Source organism: Typopeltis vanoorti, chromosome 3 (genome assembly GCF_054136105.1).
Source record: "Typopeltis vanoorti isolate ZY-2024b chromosome 3, IOZ_Tvanoo_1.0, whole genome shotgun sequence".
NCBI classification, from domain to species: Eukaryota; Metazoa; Arthropoda; class Arachnida; order Uropygi; family Thelyphonidae; genus Typopeltis; species Typopeltis vanoorti.
This window is the reverse complement of record NC_143551.1, coordinates 83,899,547-83,925,827: the sequence shown is the minus strand read 5'-3', so window position 1 is coordinate 83,925,827 and position 26,281 is coordinate 83,899,547. Positions and strand designations below refer to the sequence as shown.

The following is a 26,281-nucleotide window of genomic DNA, read 5'->3' as shown; positions in this document are numbered from 1 at the left end:
TCAATAAAGGTCGAAACCGGTCTGGGTAATGACCCTTCCCTTAATGCATAGCATTATACATGTCCACAAGGAGATGTGCTTTGCATTATGGGATACTAAGGCAAGTGATAAGAAGTTGTTATTATTATTATTATTATTTGACACTTCCAAGAAGTTATTCCACCTTTGCCATGAGTTGCCCTAGTCCTGAAAATACTTCAGGCACAAACTTTGTTTGCTTACACTTGGATAAAGGATTAAACAAATATATAATTGGTATCACATGAAAATGTATGCCAACTGTGGTTCTGGCATATATGAAATTATCTTTCTTACCACACGTGTAATGAATTCATAGCGTTAATAGCTAATAAAACAAGAGAAATATTAATATCAGAAATTAAGGAAGCTGCTTATTTTGCAATAATACTCGATTCAATGCCAGACGTTGCCCATAATGACCAACTAGCTATTATATTTAGGTACATTACTGCAAATTCTTACATTAGAGAAACATTTATCAGGTTCATCAGTATTACACAACATAATTCCTTATATTTAGAAGAGATAGTATTAAAATAATTAAAAGAATTATCTTTGGAGATAAAAATGTGCAGAGGATAAAGCTATGATAATGCTGCCAATATGAAAGGTGTCTATACAGATTTACAAGCTAGGCTGTAAAAACATAGTCCCCTTGCACATTATATACCATGCTCTAGTCATTCTTTAAATTTAATTGGCAACGTGCCACGGTATCTTGTCTGTAAGCAGTGCAGTATTTTTGTTTTATTCAAAATGTATATAATTACTTTTCATCTTCAACAAGAAGATGGGGTATACTCCTTAAACAATTAGAAAAAAAATCTTTATCAGTTAAAAGACTAAAGTGAAACAAGGTGGCCCACAAGAGCTGATGCTATATTGGCTTTGAAACGTGGACATAAACAAATTAAAGAGGCATTACTTGAACTATCCATTTCTCCTCATGAAAAACCTATTTCTAAATTAGAGAGCTCTTCATTGGCTGAACATTTTGACAATTCAGAAACAGCAATTTTATCAGTTGTGTGGGACAAAATTTTACAATGAATAAATGCTACTAGTAAATCTCTACAAGACCCGATATGGATTTGTTGTTAGCTATTAATTTGTTACAGTCTACAGTTGGGTTTTATTTTAGATATAAGAAACAGTTTTGCTGCTTTAAATGAAGAAGCAAATTTATTAACAGATGAGACAAAATTTAAAGATGAGAAAAAAAGTGAAAAAACGAAAAAAGAAAAAAAATATGATGAAGTTTCACAATCTAACGATGAGATTATATTACATGGAAAAGAAAATTTCATTGTTAATACTTTTAATGTCATTTGCGATAAGCTAATTTTGGAAATTAATGAAAGAGCAAAAAAAGCTATTTAGAAATATTAGATATGTTTTTGACATTTTTTTGAAGAAAGATATAGATCAAGACAAGTACAAGACTAGTATTAACAAAATTTTACAAACTTATGGGACTATTGACTGAGAAAAATTTATTCAAGTTAAGTAATTTTTAATAATGATAAAGGAAGAAAATTCTTCAATTTAAAATATGTACAGATTAAATATGGGTTAAGGTCTACTTTTCCGAATGTAGAAACAATTTTAAAAATATTTTTAATGATGCCTATTTCAAATGTAAGTGCTGAACACTCAATTTCAGTGTTGAAACAAATAAAATTATTTAAGAAGCAACTTGCACTAAAATAAAATAAGCGACCTGTCGTTATTATGCATTGAATCAGATGTAATTAGGATGACATTATAGACATTTTTTCTAAAACCGTCAGAAAAAAAACTTTCAGTGATTATTTTTTTTTTAATTTAAATTTGAACTGATTTATTTTTACACTTTTTTTAAATGCAAATATATGTATACCAATGTTGTGTTATTTTTATTTTATTAAAATGAGTTATTATGGAAATGTCGACTTTCCGTATGAATTTGATTAACTGAAATAGACTTGTTCTTTTGAGGCCTCATAATGATGTTGCACCTAGGGCCTCCAAAAGTATAACTGTGGCCATGGTCAAAAAACAGAACTTGCAAAAACGATGGACAAAAAAAATTTCACCGCAACTGATGGATGATTTAACAGGTGGAAAAAGTGAGAAAATATTGTGTACAACTGTATTCATGGTGAAGAAAAACGTGCTGATTTGTTTTATCAGCTGATGTGTGGATTAAATCCAAGTGTTAAAAAATTATTGCTGAATATTCTCCCAAGGATATTTATAATGCAGACAATGCAGGACTCAATTTTCATGCAATGCCTGAGCATATTTATTTCTTTAAAAATGAAACTACTAAAGGATTTAAGTCTTCAAAAGAGAAAGTGATAATTCTTTGTTGTGCTATTATGAAAGGCGAGAAATTAGAGCTCCTAGTGATTGGAAAAACTAAAAATCCTCAGTGTTTTAAAGGTGTCAAAAGTATGCCTGTTGATTTCTGTTCGAATGCAAATGCTTGGATGACTAATGTCATTATCAACAATTGGTTAGTGAAGTGGGATCTTAAAATTAAAAAATGTCTCGTTAGCAAACAACTGCACTGCACACACAAACCATTTATCGTTAAAGAACATCAACGTAATCTTCTTGCCTTTGAACACTACAGTGTTAATTCAACCACGTGACCAAGGCATCAAACGAGCTTTTAAAGCTTATTATCGCCTCCATTTGGCCTGAATCCAGCTTGTTCTTCACCAAGCTTCCCTTCAATAATTCTTTTCAACTGTTTCTCAAGTACACTTGCACAAATCTAACCAGGAATACTCAGTAGGGAAATACCTCTGTAATTCTCACATTTAGTTTTTTATATTTTTATAAAAACACTGATTGTTTCATTTAGCAATTTTTCAATGTAATAACTTCATACATAAAAGATATCTTTTTCCCTAGTTTCATGTCATCACCTTTATCATCTCTAATTCGTTTTACAAGACTCTTTCCTCCATTTCTGAGCTTTTTCAACAACCTCTACAATATCTTGCCACCTTCTTGATATTTATTTACTATGTTCTTACCAAAGTCTTCCCATGACTTTTGTTTAGCTAGTTTTACACAGTGCTTAGCTTTCTTACATTTGTCTCTGCATTCTTTAAGAGCACAAGCTGACTTATTTGCCAAGAACTTTTGGTATGCTTTCTTTTTTTCCTTCACTTCCTGTGTCCACCATGAAGTTCTGATTTTTCTATCCTTACAGACAACCTTACCACATGCCTCTCCGGCTGAATCGATCAATGTTTTCTTCAGAATATGCCACTGAATCTTAAAGGTTTGGTTCTTGTTTTCCAATTCTTTCATTTTTTTGTAACTATGTTTGTGTATTTTAGTCTACAGTTCCCATGTGAGAGTTACTCATTTTATTCGCTTTAAAACTTTCTTAAATGTTCTGCTTTTCAAAATGAAATTCAATTTTATCCTGCTCAAGACTAAATAGTAATCATTTCCAATTTCAAATCCTCTGTACACTCTGGTGTCCTGCACCAGTAAGAAAACATCACTTTCAACAATAACATAGTCAATGAGACTTTTCTTCTTCCTTGCCTCTTCTCTCCATGTGAATTTATGCACATTTTTATGTCAAACACTGTGTTAGGAATAACCAGTCCATGTCCTGAGCATAAATCCAACGGATATTTGGCATTATTATTATCTTTTTATCTTTCTCCAAATTTTCTCAAAATATTTTTGTATGTCTGACGAATCATTTCCTACTCTGCTATTCAGATCTTCAACAAGGACCAACTTTCTTTTTTCATTGTGTCAGTTGTTTTCTTGAAAGTCTCACAAAATTCCTCCACTTCTACCTTAGTAGAACCTGTATGTGTGCTTATGGTCCCACAGGAGGTGGGACCATAAGCACACATTGGATTTATGGCCAAAGCAACTCAGGCTACGAGGCCAGAAAGTTCTTGTAGTCTTGTCCACGAAGACCTGATAGTAGAACCCTGTGTAGGTGACATCACAGTGATTTTGGCAAGGAAATTTGTAAACAACGTTGTGGTGTTCTAAATTTCTTTGTGTGTGTGTGTGTGTGTGTGTGTGTGAGAGAGACCACCACAATGTTGTTTACAAATTTCCCTTAAAAAAAAAAAAAAAAAGACTGTGATGTCACCTACACAGGTTCGACTATCGGGTCTTTTTGAGCAAGATTACAAGAACACTTCCATGACTGTAACATCTCTATTCCAGAACATTTAAACAATAAAAAACACAACAACAAAAAAGAAAACCAGGATACAAAGTACAGGAAAAACTGAAATAGCAGTCCATGCCCTTGAACAGAAACATACCCCGCATCTCGACAAAGCCATAATTTTAGACATACAAGCCAACAAAACAATGCTTAGAATATCGGAAATGATAGCCATAAAATGTGACAAAAACTCAATAAACGTCCACTGACCCTACATAATCTCTGAGAGTTGGAAGCTCCATAAAATAAAAATTAGGACATGACTCCAACCAATAGGAGACAACACAAGCACACCAAAGACAGAAACACCTAGCTGACATGACATAGCCTCCACCTTCCCCATGAGTTCCGAAGACAACACACTGTTGAAACGGCTCACACCCTGTTGCTCCCATACTGACTTTTTCCCATCAATCCCTTCTCTTCTCCAAAAAATAATTTCTTCAGATCCTTCTCCCCTCCTAAACACTCCCTACTCACCCTTAATAATAATAATATTATACATATAAAAAACCCAGGTTTTTTCAAACAATTCCCCCACATTACTTTACCCACACTTTCCCAACCCCCCTTCCTTTAACTGCTTAACAGCAGATGCATATCGCCGGGATAAGGAGACAGAAAACAACATCCAAAAAAGGTATGTCTGAATTTTCCTCCTATATTATTCTTCATATATTAGTTTTATAACACTTCAGTAATGCCCTAAAATTTGAGTAAAGAGCCAATGACATTGTAAAAAAAGGGGCACTCCTAAACAAAAGTAGGCTATATTAGCCATTAAAATAATAGTTTATTTTAGAGGTGTAAAATGGGAATTTTACCAGAAACAATATTGATGAAACTGTTTGAAACTGCTGATCAACTATTTATAGCCTCTTAAGGTTTCTGTGTGGTCTCATCATATATCAGACAGAAACCCTAGGAATGCAACGACCTTCCTTTCAATATCATAGCAATATCCTTATGTTAGAGAGACATTTTTCTTAAGTGAAGTTTTAATCAGTGCATACTGATTAAACTTATTTCTTTAACTTATACTGGTTAAAGAAAAAGCCTAGAAAGCTTTCATTTAGCACCACATATATAAAATATCCTCTATATATAAATATCTTCTATATATATTTATAGAGGATATATAAAATATCCTCTATAAATTTACAATGGAGCTTCTGTGGCTCCGTCTGCATAGACGAAGCCTTTGGTTGGAAAGACCTGGGTTCGATTTCCATCAGTGATGTGAGGAACTTTTATCTAAAGTTCTCTTTCAACTAAGTTTTTATCTAAAGTCTCTTTCAACTAAAGGTGAGTTAGTTGGTCTCATATGGAGGTAGTGGGTTTGTTCACCTGGAAACTCGGTTTTTCATCCTCAAAACAGGCAAACCAGCCTGTAAATACATGCCACTACAAACATAGGACAGACACACCGGGAGACATAGGGCCTAATCACCTCATCCTCGAGATACGGTTATGGTTAAATTAACAGAAAATCCTCGACACCACAAGGTAAATGAGGAGGAAAGGAATAATAAGAAGAAAATTTACAATGCCAACTTGAAGCTTTCTAGCATTTCTTTCAACCAGCATAATGTACCATAGGTTGCAATCTTTTGCAAGTGGTATTCACAATAAAAAAAAATAATAATGTGTAAACAGATTTTAATGGATAAAATGAAGGCTTTAAGATGATAACTTGCGAACTAGGCACTACTCAATCAAATAACCTGGAAATGTCACCAATACAATGCTTAGGGGCAGAATGGGAGAGAAATGAAAAATGAAGTGTATGATGTAAGAATAGCAGGAAAAGACCAGAAGAGAAAACGAGATCTAGGTAGATTGATGTAGTGCAAGTAGACACTACACTGGGTAAATAAGGCTGAAGTAGCAATCAAAAGTGAGCCAAAAGTCCTAAATGGTGCCCCCTACCGAGACCTAGAATTGGTGTTCTTGACTGTTGGGCTGAGGGTCTAAGGATGACGTTTCCTAAATTTGAGGCAGTTTCATGCAACCAAATCTATTGAGGTTTGGGTTGGTCCTTAAGGCTGAGGTAGATTCTAGGAATAGTCTCTTGTATTTATCATATTTACTGTATTTCTAGAATCTGCCTCCTTAAGGACCCACTCAAACCTCAACAAATTTGGTTGTATGAAATTACCTGAAATTTAGGAAGCATCATCCTTAGGCCCTCACTTCAGCCCAGCACCCATTCCAGCCCACTAAGGAATATTATTTACAACTTAAGAGTTTGGTTGCCATGCTTCAGCCTCATTTACACAGTGTAGTTGTCTGCGTGCACATATCGATTTATGCTGTTTACTTGATAATGGCAATTTGACTTTGCTGAAATATCAGAAATATTAATATAAGAAATATCTTAATTATCTTGCAATATCATAGTAATTACACACACACACTGAGGAAACTATCAGGAAATGATGAGGATACCAGAAAAATATTTTTTTGTAAGTTCACATTACATTTACATCTAATATTGATATAATATTTACCAATCTTTGTTGCTGGAGCTTCTGTCGTAAGTTTCGGTCTTCAGAAAGTGCATCACTCAAGAGAAAAAAATTTTCCTTGGGAGCTGAAAGTATGGCTTTTTATTAGTGTTTTCATTTAAAAAGATGGCCAATGATTATTTTAAAACATGTGCAATTTATTTTCCTGGATGGAAACAATATGTGGGTAAGACAGCCATGATAATAAAAAAAAAGGGGGCATACTGTTAATAATAACTAAAGAAAAAACTGTAAAAATAAGCAATTTACAAGCATCCATGACTTATGTGGGATTATGCAGCTTTGTGACAAGCAAACAAGCAGCTTTTATAATCTGAGTTAATAAGGCAAACTAGGTAATTCAGTTGGAACTTACCTGATCATATTATGATAATACAAGGTGCCAACAGTTTGATCATTAACAAGTTATAAATTTAAAAATAGTAATTTCAAAACAAAAAAAAAAACAGGTTATTAACATCGGTTTGCTTCCATGCTAATCAACCATAATGGAAAAACATCTTCATTTCTTGGGAGGAAATGTAGTTTTTGTAGTTTCAGATTTGGAATTATATACCTCTATTAAGAATGCAAAAGAGAAATTCTAATGAATTATCTAAAACATTCAAATGAAATAAAAATATGATAATAAAAGCAAATATTTAGAATTCCATTTAAAGAACTAGTTACCTTTATCAGAACTAGAGGAGTTAGTTGTGATGACAGAGCAAAATTCTGTAAGTGGCAATTCTAAAAATCTTTTTTTCCAATATGTTACGTAACTGAAAATAAATGTATACTTATATGCAACTTCAATTATAAATTTCAGAAACAAATATTAAGTGTGATCATTTAATATTTTTTTAATTTCAGAAACAAATATTAATATACAGAGTGTTTCAAAAAGAATGACCCGACTGCAAATAATTAACTTAACTAAAATTAACTAAGCGTAGCGGCTATTTGGGCGCTAGTAGTGGCATTTAGGTCGTCATATCAAACTCGGGACCAAGGCCGTTCACATGGTATACAAGTCGCATTCATTTGTGGTTTGTGGTTGCAGAGATATACAATTTTCAAATCGGGACATTCTTTTTCCCAAAAAAAGATCCAAATGCAAAAAATCCTTATACCAATAAAATTGTTTGTTATCATCACCAGAGGATACAGCATTGCATAGTAATATATATTAATATTGTACAATACATTAATATGCTGTATACATGTTTATGAATATCTGATTACTAATTACTAGAAACAATTTATTCAATTTATATATATATATATATATATATATATATATATCAATTCTACACATGAAAGGTTGCAAATCCTACAGCACATCAATGCTATTGTTGTGTCCTGAATAGGCTAAGAAATGCTTAATGTAAATTATTCAGGTCACAACTTTAATACAATTTAGGCAGAGAATATGGAACGTTGGCAATAGGATAAGTGTAAGCTGTTTACAAGTACAAAACAATTAAAATTTAGGAAATTCATAAATTTGTATAATAAGCTTTTATATTTTACATATAATCTGTATTAAGTCTGAACCAGATATAGAGATCCATGTAAGCTGACAAATCCATTTGAAAAAGTCAGTCTCTAGTACTAAATTAGCAAAGCCTATGAGTCAGGGTTCAAGGGTCACTTTTGCCATCCTGCAATATGAAAGAGAAGGGAGGGAGAGAAGTATTGGAAAAGGAAACCTAAGCATCTTCCAGGAAAGGAAGGCAGATACACGTGCGGAAAAAAAATAGAGGGAGCTAAAGGTGACCAACATTAGCACACATGACCGCGTTGGCATGCATCGTGAAGATCGAGATTTGCTAAGAGGAAAGAATTATACTAAAAGGCCTTGCAAAGACGATTTGAGATCTTTTTTCCTGGATTCCTGGTCTCTCAGACAGTGGTCGAGCTCGTCATCGTCGGGGGAAGTTTCCTGGCCAGTCAGGAAAGGCATTTGGCTCATCTGTCATAGCGTTCGTATTGGGCCAAGCTATGTCCATGCTCTAGGATAGCTGTGCGTTGTCATGCAACGGAAGAACCAAAATTTGATGCCGGCGGTACAAGGCAACGGTACCATGCCACCTTCCAGTTTTCCTGCGGAGATTCTACTCGCGCAGATCTATGGAAGATATCCTCTAAAGCGACTACGTTGAAGGCCTTGATGACCAGACAAGGCAGGAACAAGTTTTAAGAATTCAAGGGCAGAGATGGTAATGTAGACTTTTGAAATTCTAATTCCAGTTATAGAAGAGAGTGAATTCCCTGTGAGAACATTTGTATTGGGCTGAATTTAAGGGACTGTAAGAGTAGTCTAAAACTAGGCATAGGTCCAAAACAGTGTTAAGATTTGTTTGCCCACGAGGCCTAGTAGATATCTAATTATGCTAAACTTAATGTGTAAATTGTGCTGTTGTGTTGACTAATGGCCACGTGTATCAGACTGGCATGATGATGACCTATGAATTTATACTAAAATGATTGTATTAGTGGTTATTGCAATTTAATATGTGTGATTAGTATAAATTAATTAGAACCTTTGATCTAAATTGAGTGCAACCATATTAACCTGTTTGAATTGTATTATTGTGTATCACCTTAAAGCTCATTTAATTGTTTCATTCATGTACTTGCCTGATCTGCTTACGTTATATGAATTCAAAACTACCGCTCATAAAAATATCAATGAACTAAGCGGGATAAACCCATGAGTACAAGTATATTAAGCGAGCCACGACTGTGAGAAAAAATTAAGCAAGTGGAGGGGTAAGATTAATCTGGATCTAATTATCATGTGTCACTCTGAGCAAGAATCCTTTCTATCCTAGGTATTAGCTGGCACAGTAAAAATTAAATGTGTTAATACTTATAGGGTGAACTCCATCAGATTTCTGTGTGATAAAATAATGTTTGAAAAAATGGAGAGGCCAATAAGACTGCAAAGATCCTAAGAAATAAATTAATTTGATAGGAGACAAGTGATTTACTTGCATGTGTGAGAGAGAAAGGATAAATAAGTAAAAATAAGGTGTAGTGGTAAGCTAGATATAGAAATCAGAACGAGATAGGAAAGAAAAGATATAACACTGTGTGTGAGTAAGAGGTTACAGAGAAGGAAGAAAGTTGATGTTTTTTTTTTTTTGAACAGCTGTAAGTTGTAATTTTGGGCGAAGATAGAGTGAATAGGCTCTTTTAAAGAACAGAAACAGAGTGAATGAAAAAGAAGTTGGTTTGGTAAGTTTGGATTTGAACAGTAAACAGATGTCAGCTAGCACCATCCTGTCTAGAATGCAGAGAACCTTTAATGAAGCTTTTCAACTGAAGGTGAGCTAGCCAGTCTCATATTGAGGTGGCAGGGTTTTTCCTCTTGAAAACTGGGTTTTTTACATCATGCAAAAAAGCAAACCAGCCAGAACACACATCATTTATATTCAGAACACACTGGCTTCCCAGCCTTAGATGCTTCAGCTGTAAATCCAAAACAAGTTAGCACCTGCTTGTATTCATGTGGACTTACAGGAAAGTATAGGAACGAATTCTATAATTATTTTCACTGTCCATGAGAAAGAATACTTATAGAAGAAGTATAAGACAAAAACTGAAGGCCTATGAGAGAGAGAGAATGACTGAATTTGTAAGAGAAGCATCATCATTTAAATGTACTACTCTCTTCTGGAATGGCATAAAACATCCTTAAGGAGGCTTATGGCACACTGCTCCAAATGTGCAGGCAGTATTCTAATGTTGGATGGATTTGGTATTTAGATATTGTCAGCAGTTGGAGATAAGTAGTAGTGTTTTAAGTAGAAAAGAGCATCAAGTTTCTTGGAAGCTGAATACACTAACTGATGTATTCGTGTCTGGAAAGGATGGAGATGCAAGTCATTTCAAAAATGAAATCTGATCTTGTTTAGAGAGTTGGGTATTATCAAAAATAAAGGGAAGTCATCATCAAATTCCTGCCATGTACACTCAAAGGGTATACAGGGATACGATAGTAATACATGAAAAATTTACATCATTGCTAACTTCCAATCTACAATTTTCCTCCAAATCAGTCTGTTACTTGTCAAGACTCCAACATTATCAGACCTTATATTTCTATCGTCTAAGGCACTTTGTACAGTATCAATCCACCTATATCCTGATCTTCCTCTGGGTCATTTTCCTGCCAACCTGGCAGAGAACGCTTGTTTTACTAATCTTTCCTCGCCCATTCTGTTTAAGTGACCATACCACCTGAGATTAGCTCTGCTGACGCATTCCCGGATGCTGACAATGTCAAGTTCTTTCCTAATATCCTTGTTTTTTAATATTTTATATTGATGATATCTGTTCACGCCTCTAATCTTTCTCAGGACACTCATATCTGTGGTCAAGTGTTTTACTTCTGACCCAGCTCTCAGATCCATGAGTTAAAACTGGTTTGAACACTGCCTTGTATATGGCTAATTTAGTGTTCTGACTAATTTCTCTCTTATTCTGTATAAATTTATTCAATTGACTTCCTACCATACCAAACCAGCTTTGTTGATTCTGTTGTCTATTTCCATATTTAATTTCCCATCTTCACTAAAAATCGTGCCTAAGTAGATGAAATGTTTTACTTGTTCCACGGGTTCTCCGTTCACAACACAGTTGACATTTTCAACAATTCTGCCTATTTTCATTGTCTTTGTCTTTTTATTGCTGAGCCATATGTATTACAACAGTTATTCAATTTAGTCAGGGAATCTTGCAGACTTGTAGTGGATTTATTTAGAAGTATAACATCATCTGCATAAAGCAAAGAGCTGACATTAACATCTCCAATTTTGATATCATGTTTAATACCACTTTCCTTCATAATGTGATCCATATAGATAATGAATAGCAGAGGGGATAATGTACATCCTTGTCTCACACCAGATTTAACATTAAACCATCTTCCTGTACTTCCTTCAATTCTAACTGCTGACTTGCAACTCGAATAGAGACTAGTATTGCATGATATAATGCCCCATTGACACCATTGAATAGCTTCTCTCTTGGCACCTTGTCATATGCCATTTCCAGATCGAAAAACTTAAATATACAGATCTTTGCTATATTCCCATGATTTTTCAACTATCTGATGTAAAGTGAAAATCTGATCCTGACAGGCTCTATTTGGCCTGAATCCAGCTTGTTCTTACCCAAGCTTTTCTTCCACAATTCTTCTCAACCATTTCTCAAGTATACTTGCATAAACCTTACCAGGAACACTCGGTAGGGAAATACCTCTGTAATTCTCACATTCAGTTTTATTTCCCTTTTTATATATGTACACTATTAGAGCTCTACTCCAATCATCGGGAATTCGTCTGTCTGTCCAGGCCTTCTGAACTATGCAGTGCAGCCACTGTAAGACTTTTATACCACCATACTTCAGCATTTCTGGTCGAATATCATCTACTCCTGCTGCCTTTCCACATTCCAAGCCTTTGATGGCTTCAAGTATAGATATGTATTCCTGTGCTATTATTGTTTCATTTAGCAATTTTTCGAAGTAATTACTCTATACTTCAAGGATATCTTTTCCTCCCGTTTTCATGTCACTTTTATCATCTCTAATTCCTTTTACAGAACTCTTGAAGTCAAGTGAGATCTTTTATACAGGAAACAAAACTGAATTTTGGCAGCACAGAAGATCAAAAAAGGGTATCCCCCCCCCCCCAATGAAGAACATCAAGGAAATTGCAGTTTAAATTTGGTTAGGAAAGATCTTGAAGCTTCAAATATCTGTGTGCTACAAAGTTTGTCAAATGAAAAAGACAAATGGCATAAGCTGTCATCAGAAAGCTATGCAGAATTTGAGGTTAGTAAGAGAAGGTCATTTAAGTACGAAAGGAAGAGAGAGAAAGTACAGAGACCAAGGCATTCTTGTATGGATGCAGAAGTGCTCAGACTTCTGTATGGATGCAGAAGTCTGAGGAGAGAAAGTTATCTACCATGACATGTAGTGAACAACCAGAGAGTAACTTAATGACCTGACAGCAAGCTGAAGAATGTAGACCATAATGTGGTAGTTCAGTAAGCAAACTTCATCAAATGCTCCTCTGGAGATGTCAAGAGTGACTTACATGAGCTTCTCCAAACATTTTCATGGATTGTGTCCAGATGTGATGGGTAGGAGGAGATTGGCTGTGGATTAAGAATGGCAAAATCCATATTGTTGGAATGCATCTTCTTCACTACCAGGAAATACTGCAAGATCTATAGTGCACCGGTGATGTGAAGAAAAGAAAGAGAGGAAAGGAGAAATCCACTGACATATTGTAGTATTTGGGGAAGACAGAATGAGTTGGGTGTTCTAAACAAAAGAGGTAGATGAAATAAAAGAGGAGGAAGAGTTTCGTAAATTTGAATCTGGACAGTAAATGATGTTGACCATCACCTACTATGTTCTAACGGTTTTGGGAAAAAAAGTGGAGGAATGATAGTGATCAATTCTGGGGAACAATGATGAAAATACCCATAGAAAAGACAATGTCAAAACCCAACACTGATGAAAGAATGATACAGAGGTAAATCTGTGAGAGGGATCACCAATTAATTAGACTGCCCTCTCTTATAGAAAGTGTCAAATATTAGGGAGATTATAAGTGCAGCACTCCATATGCATAAGCAGTATGCCAACGTTAAGCAGATTTAAACAGTGTTAGTAGTTATACAAGTGAGAAGTGTCTTGAGCAGAAAAGTACAAGTTCCTTGGAGACTGAAGAAGTTATGGCTGAGATGTGTTTGTGCTTGAGAGAAGTTGAAAACCTCTCTCAAGAGGTTTTCATTTGTAAAGAGATCTGTAAAGTTTCTGTAAAGAGAAGTTTCTAGATTATGTGACCCATAGGCATACCTGCAGTACTAATGTGCTCTAATTACAATTTTTCGTGGTGGGACTGAGTCAAAGAAAGCAGTGTGAGGACCTAGGACTTCTGCACTGACCCAATACAAGCAAGAATGACTCTCTTTTAATGTTGACATGGAAATTGTTTATTGGGAAAAGGAATATCTGGCATAAGGTTTTTTATTTATCACTGTTTTTAAATATTTTTAGTTATCAGAGATTGATTTAACATCAAATGCAGATACAGTGGATATCAAGAATATGAATATTAATAATGTACACCCTTTCAGGGTACATATCGGGAATTATATCTTACAATAAAATACTATTAGTCTAATTATGCACCTTAATGCCACCTAAAACAAGGTAGGTACAAACAACAATGACATCCACCGTAATAAGATAAATTAAAGAGGCCAAGAAATTATATTCTTGGTTTCATCTCTTATCCAAGTGTAAGCAAACAAAGTTTGCACATGAAGTAACTTCTTCTTGTATATAGAGGCTAATGACTTCACATCAATTGCCTTAGTATCCCATAATGCAAAGCACATATATCCTTATAGATATGTAAGGATATGTCATTTAAGGGAATATTGGTAAACAGTGAAGTGATGTCAAAGCTTACCAATATATATACAAAGTTCAAATATGTATTATTTAAAGTTAGATTTTCAATTGAGGATTTAAAATGGGTAGTTTTTTTTTTATATAGAACAGAGAAAGGTGGAAGGAACTGGAGGAGCCGTCATCCAACAGTGGACAGAAAATAGCTGAAAAGAAGAAATCCAGTGTGTGTGTGGGGGGGGGGGGGGGGTAAGAGAGTTTGCCAGCTTTTTTGGCAATTTGTAACATGGAGCATCAATGGCATCTACTATAGGTCTTGGGGGGGGGGGGAATGAAGTTGATGGATTTTAGGTAAACCATATATCCATTCCCTTAAATGACACCTTAGCACTCTTAAAAAACATTTTTTCTTCTGATATCTTACATCTCGTTTCCTTGGCCATCAATTCTGGTTATTTATCTTCGAAGAACAAATTTTACAAACAGATAGAGGGAACTGCTATGGATTCTCCAGATCCTCTCTTACCCTCTTGCCAACTTTTACATGGAAAATTTCAAAAAACGAGCAACAGACTCAGCCTCCCCCCCCCCCTCTGAAACCTTCTATCTGGCTAAGATATGTAGATGATGTGTTCTCTATTTGGCCTCATGGCCCAGGCACATCAGACTCTTCCTCAGTCACCTCAATAGTCTATATCCAAGAATCCAGTTTATGATGGAAAAGGAAAATAACAATAATTTACCCTTCCTAGACACCTTGGTAACATACCTTTCCTAATGGTAGCCTTTCCTTCACTGTATATATAAAAACCACTTACACAGGAAGGTACATTCACAAACTTTCCCACCACTACCCCTCTCAACAATATGGCATTATTAAAACTCGAACCAATAGAGCCTATAATTTTTGTTCCAGTGGAACCTCTCTTTCAACCGAACTCAATCACGTATGCAACAGCTTCCTTTCCAATGGCTATAGTGATTACAGAATTTAAAAATTCTTGTAGATAGACTTATACGTTGGAAACACATGACTATTAAATTATTTAAGGAATTTACAACATATACTGGAATATTAATTAAAAGAAACTTTAATAAATACCTCCTATATTTTGGCAATGTCACATTACCATCTTCATGGGAACATACAACTATGACACGTGCACGCAGGCACTACTAAAAGCAAATGAGGCAGAAGAGAGAAAACTACTGCTATTCCTAGAATCCTAAAGGTGTCCCCCTAGCAGACTATATTGGGTTGTCTTGGCTGTTGGGCTGAAGTTCTCAAGATGCAATCTTCCAAAATTTGGGGCAGTCTCATGCACCCAAATTTGTTGAGGTTTGGAAAGTTTTTTTATAACTGAGGCTAATTCCATGAACAATCTTTCATATTTAAATTTGCTGCAGCGTATATTAAAGTGGCTTTCTTCCAACGTATTCTGTGTCGGGTATCCAGAGCATGGTCTGCAAGCCGCACAGCTTATCAAATAAATTTTCTGGTGTTCGAGGAATAAGTAGGGAAGTGCGGAAGGCAGTTAATAGAAAAGGAGATATAGCATAAAGTAATATATATAGGAAGGAGTAGAACAATATAACAAAGGCCCAGCAGACTGCATAGAGCATAAAGTTAAAGATAGAGTCAAGGTAAAGAAAGATAACAATTATCGAGATCGAAAGAGACAGGAATAGAATAAGATTAGGATAAATAAAAAGGTAAACTAAATATACCCACATCCCGTTTACAATGGCGCAGCAGCCACAGGATCAAATCCACAGTAATTAAATTAGATAATAGTGGATTGGAACAGTTTCGTAAGTTAAGATCAGGCAACTAAACAGGAAAAGGTATATATATTTAGTGTTAAAGGAAAATTTTTTTAACCATGAATGTGAACGATGTTGATTCGGGAGTCACTAGTACTGATAAAATGGGGGATAGAGAATTCTTTAGAACGGTGAATCCTCACTTCTTAATCCCTCAATTCTCTGGAGAAGATCACGATGATGTGTTGTTGTTGTTTTTCAAATTTGTAGAGGAGCTAAGGAATGTCGGAAACTGGTCGGACTTCCAGCTTCTGATAATATATTAAGGAACAAACTGATTGGCAGGGCCAAAAACTTTTCGTATTCCTCTCCCATACTGAGAGACACTTTGGAATACAATAAGTTTAAAGATACCCTGATATCTCAGTTCGAACCTGTGGAGGTTACAAAAGTGCAGGCAGGAAAATAAAGAGACTATCACAGACATTCACAATAGGCTGCTCACCTTAGCAAATAGCTTCAGTGTGCCAAATGAGGAAAAAACCCATCTTGATTGGGCAGTCTTTAACCAATTCAGGCTAGGAGTGAGAGAGGAATATTAAGAGACAGCATATAGAAGGAAGATAAATAATTTAGAATACTGCTATCGGACAATAAAGGAAAGGGAAGAAAGGTTAGGCGATCCACATCCTGCATCTAGTGCCAGCCAGATACACAACATACAGAGGTGTTGGACCTAAGGGTGAGATTAAGAAAGAGTCTAGCTAATCCTAAAGAAAGGGGAATAAACAAACAGAAGGCAGAAAAAGAGGAAGATAAGGTCAAAGAAATAAACAAAGGAGACCACAACAGACTGAGAGCCTCTGATTCCTTTAACAAAGAACAACTACAAGCCTTTATCAAAAGAGAGGTAGAAAAGCAGCAGCCCTTGGCAATGGAGAAAAAAAAAAAAAAATTCATTCTCGATCAGTTAGGGGAGCTCAAAGCAAAACCCAGATTGGGGAGCTTAGACTCTGAACGAACGCACAGCAAAAGGGAAAATAGGAAAGAAGCACCCCAGTGCTAGAGATGCAACAAATTTGGGCACACTGTCAGATACTGCTTTTACAGCAGAGGGAACTCTGACAGAAATGGGAGATTTGAGGCTAATATGGTAATGACTCACCACCATCCCACACGGAGGACTAAGAGATGGCCAAGAAGCATTAGAAGTCAGCAGGAAAATTCAAGGATGGTAATAACAGGAAAAATAAGAGGGCTACAGTGCAGAGTTCTACTGGACACTGGTTCCCAAATCTCAGTGATAACTGGATCTCTATTCAAGAAGTTGCAATCCTGAGTATCCGATGGTATCACTAAACTTAAACCACCTGTCATGTTGAAGGGAATAGCAGACCCCACTGTCTATGCCTCGAAGAAATTAAAAGTGAACATGTGGTTGCCAGACTTTAAATTAAACGTTTCACCAGAGTTATTAATTCTCCCGGAGTCCTCTCATACTACAGCAAAGGTAGTACTTGGGACTGACTTTCTTAAGAAACACAAGTCCTCATGCGATTTCTCAAAAGGGGAGATTTCTATATCGGGATACAACCTAGCGTGCCCGGATGAGAGGTAGTCAGAGGCGTTGCGCTGGCAAAAATATTGATGAGGTCAACACAGAAAATGACCATTCCCAGGTAGAAAAGGGGGCAGCTAAGGAAAATAGAATTGTTGATAAGAAGGATGGAGAAAATTCATTGCCTAACTCCCCACCTGTTAGAGATACTGAACAGGTAAAAGGGGGAGAGACCTTACACATCTCGAGTGTCTAGGTGGTGGCAAATGACCGTGAGGATACAGAGGCCACAATGAAAAATATAAGGAATGTAATAGAAGTAAACGTTACAGAGATGTGCAAGAGTGGAAGTCACTGCCCAGGCAACGGAGGAACTAGGAAGAAAATAAGGTATCATGAAAGAAAAAAATGCACAGCGTCAGTCACGTAAAGAAGAGCCCACAGGTCTGGCTGACAGCATTTCCTGCTCCAAGTTAGATGACAAACCTGAGTATAGTCCGATCCAAAGAATATATGACACAGAAACACAGAATTTAAAAATTTTCATCCATTCTCTCTTGTTCTTTCATTAACGCTGACCCTTTCTTTGTTCTTCTACTGCACTCTTTTAATCCTATTTGTTTGGGAAGCGGCAGCTCGTCTGAAGTTTGTCGGTACGTTTGACACTGACCTCGAATGTGTTTACAAGTGGAATTCACAAACAACTTTCGTATATCCTTATAAGGAGCTAACATACAGAGTTTTCTGGTGGCAAGGTATTGACTGTGTTTTAAATATTCTAGAAATTTCCTTTTCAGGGCAGCAAATATAGACAATACCCATAGGATTATTTACATTAACATTTAGCTTTAACTATATACAGACATACAGATTATTTTTGTAACAATCTTACAGGACTTGACCTCCTCTGTAAAAATTGATGTAAAACTTTCTGGCATTTTAATCTACATCGAATGTTTACAAAGGCCCAGCCCTTCATGAAAAATTTTAAATTCTGTGTTTCCGTGTTGTGAGTCATATATTCTCTAGGTTGGACTATACTCAGGTTTGTCATCTAACTTAGAGCAGGAAACACTGCTAGCCAGACCCGTGGGCTCTTCTTTACATGAATGACGCTGTGACTTAATATTATCCCTCGGGCATTTTTTCTTTCATGATGCCTTGTTCTCCTCCTAGTTCCTCCGTTGCCTGGGCAGTTGCTTCCACTTTTGCATATCTCTGTAACGTTTACTTCTATTACATTCCTTATATTTTTCATTGTGGCCTCTGTATCCTCACTTTCATTTGTCACCACCTAGACACTCGAGATGTGTAAGGTCTCTTCCCCTTTTACCTGTCCAGTATCTCTAATAGGTGGGGAGTCAGGGAATGAATTTTCTCCATCCTTCTGATCAACAATTCTATTTTCCTTAGCTTCCCCCTTTTCTAGCTGGGAATGGTCATTTTCTGTGTTGACCTCATCAATATTTTTGCCAGCGCAACGCCTCTGACTACCTCTCATCCGGGCACTCTGGTTGTATCCCGATATAGAAATCTCCCCCTTTGAGAAATCACATGAGGACGTGTTTTTTAAGAAAGTCAGTCCCAAGTACTACCTTTGCTGTAGTATGAGAGGACTCTGGGAGAATTAATAACTCTGGTGAAACATTTAATTTAAAGTCTGGCAATCACATGTTCACTTTTAATTTCTTCGAGGCATAGATGGATGGTGGGGTCTGCTATTCCCTTCAACATGACAGGTGGTTTAAGTTTAGTGATACCATCGGATACTCGGGATTGCAACTTCCTGAATAGAGATCCGGTTATCACTGAAACTTGGGAACCAGTGTCCAGTAGAATTCTGCACTGTAGCCCTCTTATTTTTCCCTTTATAACTTTTATGGAACTTTCGTGCTGATTCCTAATGCTTCTTGGCCGTCTCTTAGTCCTCCGTATGAGATTGTGATGAGTCATCCTGTCAGCTGCACCATTGTAAATGGGGGGGGGGTATCTTTTTTATATACCTTATAATTTTCCTTATATCTCTATTTACCTGTTTAATATCTCTTTAAGCTATACTACCTTCTGCTCTTGCCTTCTCATTCCTCGAACCAGAAAATTTATTTGATAAGCTGTGCCACTGATGTCCGTTTTCTAGTAATAAGAAGTGGTAAGTGTGTCTAGTAGTCTTCCCCTTATATTCAAATTACCCCTGATTAATTAATATCTGCAGTCGTGGTCTACTATCTATCCTTTCTCCTGGGTTCCCGCTAATAGGCTCTAATATTTTTCAGAACAGTGCATCAAAAAATTAAATATCAGGCGACACTCTATTAACATTTAAACAACACATTTATTCACGATAATACAATTTACACAACTATTCCGTTAAAGAAAAACATGCTTAGTTTAACTCTAAATAACACAATTATGTTGAGATGCCCTTTCAATTCATATTAATCATGTCACATAAATATCCACTCCTTTCCAATATGAAGTTTCTATCCTAAGCAATTATACTATTAACAAATTGTTACTCCTTAACTGTTATACACATAAGAATATCATTACACATAAAAGTTCGATCCTTCTGATACTAATACTCTAGGCAAATGTACTATTAACAAACTGTTACTCTCTGACTGTTACACACATAATCTTCTATTACTTATTAACCACCTTACCGGCCATTATGGATCAAATACGCATCCTCATACGCTTCATATCCATTATATATTTCAATGTAATATCAATGGTATTACAATTTTAATATTCACTTCGCATCCATGATAAGCTTGACATCTATAGATGTCTTAGCCAGTAGCATGGTTAAACATTTAAATCCAACCATTAACTCTGCTCAAATTCAGCAGCCTAATCTTAACAGTCCACTATTAAAGTTCTCCTATAATTCACAAAAATTTAATAAAAAGATCGAACTCACTTTAGGGCTGCTACCCACTGCATGTACTTATTCCTTATCTTCGAGTTTAACGTCCTGACCTTTTCCTTCCGTATCAGGTTTTGACTCCCTCCTTATACCGCCGATAGATTATTGACACTGACAGCTTCTGGAACGCTGTCCTCACGGCACTCGGGCGAAAATGTTCGGCATGGTGAGTACTTACTTGTGTGTCAACGTAACGGAGCAGTTCTTTCCAGCTCAAAGTTTCCTCTCTTTGGACAATAGCTCCCAGTGAAGATTTATCATCAGGTCTAGTCTCTGCCTGACAGATCGGCTCCTTTCATCTTCCCGAGAGACAACAGACGGATAACTGACCGATGACTGATGGAAAACCAATGCTTGACCTTCTGGCCAACGCCTTTTATTCATCCTCTTTCAGATCCCTGCGTGAAGATATGGGACCCCAAATATTTCGGTGTGATCTCTTGTTCTTTCACTAACGCTGACCCTTTCTTTGTTCTTCTACTGCACTCTTTTAATCCTATTTCTTTGGGCAGCGGCAGCTCATCTGAAGTTTGGTCGGTCCGTTTGACACTGACCTCGAATGTGTTTACAAGTGGAATTCAAAAACAACTTTCATACATCCTTATAAGGAGCTAATATACAAAGTTTTCTGGTGGCAAGGTATTGCCTTTGTTTAAAACATTCTAGAAACTTCCTTTTCAGGACAGTAAGTATAAACAATCTCCATAGGATTATTTACATTAACATTTCACTTGAACTATATACAAACATACAGGTTATTTTGTAACAATCTTACAGGACTTGACCTCTGTAAAAATTGATGTGAAGCTTTCTGGCATTTTCAATCTACATCAAATTTTTACAGCTGTACTGGTGAAACCAGATGTATTTCTAGTGAAACTGGAACACAAAGGCTACATCCAGTTTCATCAGGCTGTACTGGTGAAACTGGAACACAAAGATTACATCCAGTTTCACCAGTACAGCCACTCTGGGCTTGCAGACCATGTACTGGATACCTGCCACAGAATATGTTTCAAGAAAGCCACGTTAATATACACCGCAGCAAATTTAAATATGAAACGATTGTTTGGAATCAGCCTCAGTTCTAAAAAACTTTCCAAACCTCAACAAATTTGGGAAGCTTGCATCTTGAGAACTTCAGCCCAACAGCCAAGGCAATCCAATATAGCCCGCTAGGTGGGGCACCTTTAGGATTCTAGGAACAACAGTAGTTTTCTCTCTTCTGTCTCATTTGCTTTTTGTAGTGCCTGTGTGCACCAGTCATAGTTGTATGTTCCCATGAAGATGGCAATGTGACATTGCCGAAATATAGGAGGTATTTATTAAAGTTTCTTTTAATTAATATTCCAGTATACATTGTAAATTCCTTAAATAATTTAATAGAATTTAAAAAATAATCAGGTCCTCCCCCATTGCTTCAGAAGGATTTCAGAAATGCCATCACCATTCCTCACATAGTGAATATCAGAAAAAAATAGCCAAGTCTTTAAAAAAAAGTACAACCTGTACACAACTTTTAAGCTCCACTGGAAGCTTGCTATCCTTATTCGTTCTACCAAAGATCAGCTCACTCCTCTCTCAGTACCTGGAGTATATAAAGTACCCTGTTCCTGCAAGATGGCTTACTTTGGACAGACAGGTAGATCAGTGACCATCCATTTAGAAGAACACAAATCGCACATCTGCAATCAGGACCATGATCAATCTAGCCTTGCAGACCATGTATTGGATACAACCCACAGGATCTCCTGGAAGAAAATCACCATGCTCCACCATAGCAAATTTAAAAAAGAAAGACTATTTTTAGTATCTGAGGCGCTGCTGAGAAATCCACCAAATTTAAATAAATCCTTATTCCTTCCCTCTCGTTTTACCTTGCGGTGTCAACGATTTCTTATTCACTTAACTGCTACTGTATCAAGGATAAGGTGGTTAACTCTGTGTCTGTATATGCATGTGTTCACGAGATGATTTGCCTGTTCTGGGAACGAAAAATCCTAGTTTCCAGGCGAGAAAAAACCCTACCTCCGTATGAGACTGGCTCACTCAACTTTAGTTGAAATAGACTATTTAAATAAATATAGATACATAAAGCTTCCCAAAATTTGGGAAACATTCTCAGAAATCTCACTTTACATCCTAGGCCACCTACAGAGGATGCACCACCTAGATAGGACTTTAGTCACCCACATGTTTCATTTGGTAATGTGTTGTTTTTGTATGCTATAAGAGTTATTTGTAATGCTAAAGATGTCTTAGAGACTGAGACGAAATATTGGAAGCATAAAATTAGTTTTTAATCCTTTCCTAGTGCTATAAATATTCCATTAAACTTACAACATGATGTCCTCCCAGCACTAAGCCTTAACACATGGGGATACACACTATGGCAATTGATGTAAAGTCATTAGCCTCTATATACAAGTAACCCAATCGTGAAGTTACTTCATGCACAAACTTTGTTTGCTTACACTTGGATAAAGAATGAAATCAAAAAAAAATTTCTTGGCTTCTTTAATTTATAGTATAACCAAGTGAAAAAACTTTCAAAACCATAATAAGATATAGGACCTTCTTTCGCTGCGATGACTGCAGCAATCCTATGGGGCATAATTTCCACAAGTGTGTGATAGCAAACGATGGGAATTTTGGGCCATTCTTCCTGTAGGCATGTAGAGGTCCTGGACTGTTGTGGGGAGGACATTTCTTGACCTCATAATGCTCCAGTTCATCCCACAATGTTCAATAGGATTTAGATCAGAGCTCTGTGAAGGCCAGTGAAGTGTAGTGATGACAGTGACTAATGGGAATTTTGGATCATTCTTCCTGTAGGCATGCAAGGAGATCATGGACTGTTATGAGGTAGATGTCCCTTGATCTCACCTAATGTTCCAGTTCATCCTGCAGATGTTCAATAAGGTTGAGATCAGGGCTCTGTGAAGGCCAGTCAAATGTAGTGATTTTAATGTCCACAAACCATGCAGTTACAGCAGCAGCAGCTGCTGCTGTAACTGCATACCTTACCTACTATACCTTATGACATGCGCATTATCTTGCTGAAAGAGACAATGGTCAATTCTGTAGAAACACCACAAAGTAAGAAGCGAGAATGTTCAGATAACTCTCGGAGTTCAATGTTTGTGGCACCACAAATAGAGATCCAAGGTCAAACCAGGAAAAACAGGATGATACCATCACACTGCCACCCTTGAATTTCATAGCTGGGGTTATGACTTTGGCAAGAGACTTCACTGGGCATCTGCCACACCTTTCCATCTGCTCAGTAGAGAGGGGGGGGGGAGCATGATTCATTGCTCGCTAACACAGCCAAACTTCCACATCCCACTGTACAAAATGGCACAGCTCTTTGCAGCACTGAAGATTATGCTGCATGTTGGTTTGGGTAATGTGGAGCTTGCATATTGCAGTACAACCATGAAAACCCATGTTGTTGGGCCTCGGTTCTGAATGTTTTTGTACAGATTCACGTTCCAGTTGATTCCTGGAACTCTGCATTCAACATGCTGGTTGACAAATAGCAGTTTTTACATATTATCCTTCGTAGCACCCTACGGTCATGTTCGGTGAGTGTGGTGATCCACTACAGATAGCACTTGCAGTTGACTCCCTATGCTTTCATCACAGTACGGTATAACTGACTATTGATCTGCAATTGCCCAATTTGTCAACAATTTGCAGAACAGATAGGCCTACAACATGGCATCTTATCACAATGCCTCTTTTCAACTCTGTCAGTTCCCTTCTCACAGCCATTTCACCTGGACACAATTGCACTGACTTGGGAACATCATATTCTTCCAATTTATACCAGCTACAAACACATGAATCGTTATCATATGGCACAATGCACTTTGCCCATGGGAGTGTCAGTTGACTTCTTTCCAAGCAGTGTAAATCTTACTGTGCAGAGATTTACTAAAGTGGCAACAGTTTTCTGACCAGCTATGAGGAGAGACAGAGGTAATGCCATTTATTAAGCTTGTTGAATAGGAGGAGTTTTTTTTTTTTTGGGGGGGGGGGGGGGAACTTGACTAAGGCATAAACTGTTGAAGGGGTTTTAGCAAAAAAGTTTTAAAGATGTTTCACAAAATGGAAGAAAATGAGATAGAACAATAGACAATCCCTGGATAACTCACAGATTCTGTTTAGGCATTCTGTATAGAGAGAGTTTGTTGCATAAAATGCACTGACTGACTGACAATTGTGGTAGGCATGGAAACAGTGAATGAATTTAAGGCATGATTTAATGAGCTTTGTGACAGTAAGGACATCTTGTAATGAGTCTTTGAATCCATGCGGGTCTGATAATAATCTTACTATAATATAGTAATAAAGGGTCTAGTTTAATTATAATATAAAATTACCTTTTCAAACTTGCAATAAGGTTAATATCTGCAATTACAAATTTATGTATCCTGACAAGATGTTCTTGAAACTTATTACGCTTCGTTTCCAAATGTACATCAAAGAGCTCATCACACAACATGCACATAACAGGTTTATCATCTAATGGCCATGTACTTGGAATGGCTTCTCTAGCAGGAAGTGTAAGGGGCTCAGTTGAAGACACTGAAATATAAACAAACAACTGTATTAAACACACACACATATATATATATATATATTGTAACTTGTATTTACTCGGATTGTAGACATTTTAAAATCATAATTTTACTGACTAGGAACACTGAAATAAGGTAAGTTAAAAACTTTAATTAAAACACAACTAGTTTTGTCAGAACGCTGACTTCTTCAGGTGTATAAATTATTACAAAAACTGGAAAAAATAGCAAGATAAAACATAGACTTCTCATATAAACAAGTTAGTTAGGAATAACAACAGTCAAATTTGAACTGCTGTCTGCGTGGCAGGTGTAGCGTGAGGCGTTAATGAGTGGCAACTATCTCGAGAGCTCAAGAACTGAATCACTGTGCTGTGTGAGTCAGGTAAGCTACAGCTTAGATTACTGTTCATGTGTGAGGGGTCCAGAACTATTTCTTTTGATTCTAAGATTCGTCTTTCTAGTTCGTCAGCGCATTTATGGATATTATATACAGTGCTGTATGATTCAAAATAAATTTTTCTAAGAGGCAAGGCAAACTCTTTCTAGAAATCTTTTTTAAAAATGTACCAATATGTAATGAATGATAATGTCTGATTTCCTTTTTGGAAATCAGACACTCACCCCCACATATCAGAGGGTTCAGAAACTACAGCAAAACGATGGCTCTGATGATGATGTATGTTTGTCTGTGTAGGCAGGGTTAAGAGAGAGAGAGAATCTCAACCTTCTTTTAAAAGAGCTGGAGACTATAGTCTTCTATCTTTGAGAAATACTTAAGGGGGGGAGGCTGTTGCAGAGATAGGTGGAATGGAAGATGATTAGGAGTAGTATGTTCAGTAGATTAGCACTTGAACTGTAATAGAAGCTGGACAAGCCAAAACTCATATAACTGTAGGCTTAAGAGAAACAGAAGGAATGATAGATGCCAATTTCAATTACAATGCAGGGACCATTGAGACAGTGGATGGAATCGTTAATTACCTGACTTGTTTTGCCCTGTTTTGGATGCCATCAAGAATTTTTAGAAATTTTTATTGTGTCACTATATAAAAAAAATGAAGTGTTCTAAAGTTGGACAGACTTGAGATGGCCTGACATGGACTAAGCTTGTTTGTAGCTATACAGGTAAAAAGTAATGCCTTGCAGGAAAATATAAACTTTTTTTTTCAGGAAAGACCAAGGTAAATATCAGCTCAAAAAGAGGGATCTGATCTTGTTTGATGATCCATTATAAAAGTAAAAGAAAATAAGTGATTTTTTTTTTTTTAAATAGA

At 36.5% G+C, this 26,281-nt stretch overlaps 1 protein-coding gene across 2 annotated transcripts in view; it reads right to left on the bottom strand.

Moving 5' to 3' along the window:
- The window catches only part of LOC150108339 (zinc finger protein 277-like), a 195,674-nt gene that overhangs the window by 155,843 nt on the left and 13,550 nt on the right, over nt 1–26,281 (bottom strand). For both annotated transcript variants that reach the window (XM_090415747.1, XM_090415746.1), the window contains exons 2-4: nt 24,807–25,011; nt 7,420–7,511; nt 6,733–6,815 (exon numbers count right to left, since the gene is read on the bottom strand). In XM_090415747.1, the coding sequence (XP_090271873.1) occupies nt 6,733–6,815; nt 7,420–7,511; nt 24,807–25,011 (380 nt within the window). The remainder of the gene's footprint in view (nt 1–6,732; nt 6,816–7,419; nt 7,512–24,806; nt 25,012–26,281) is intronic.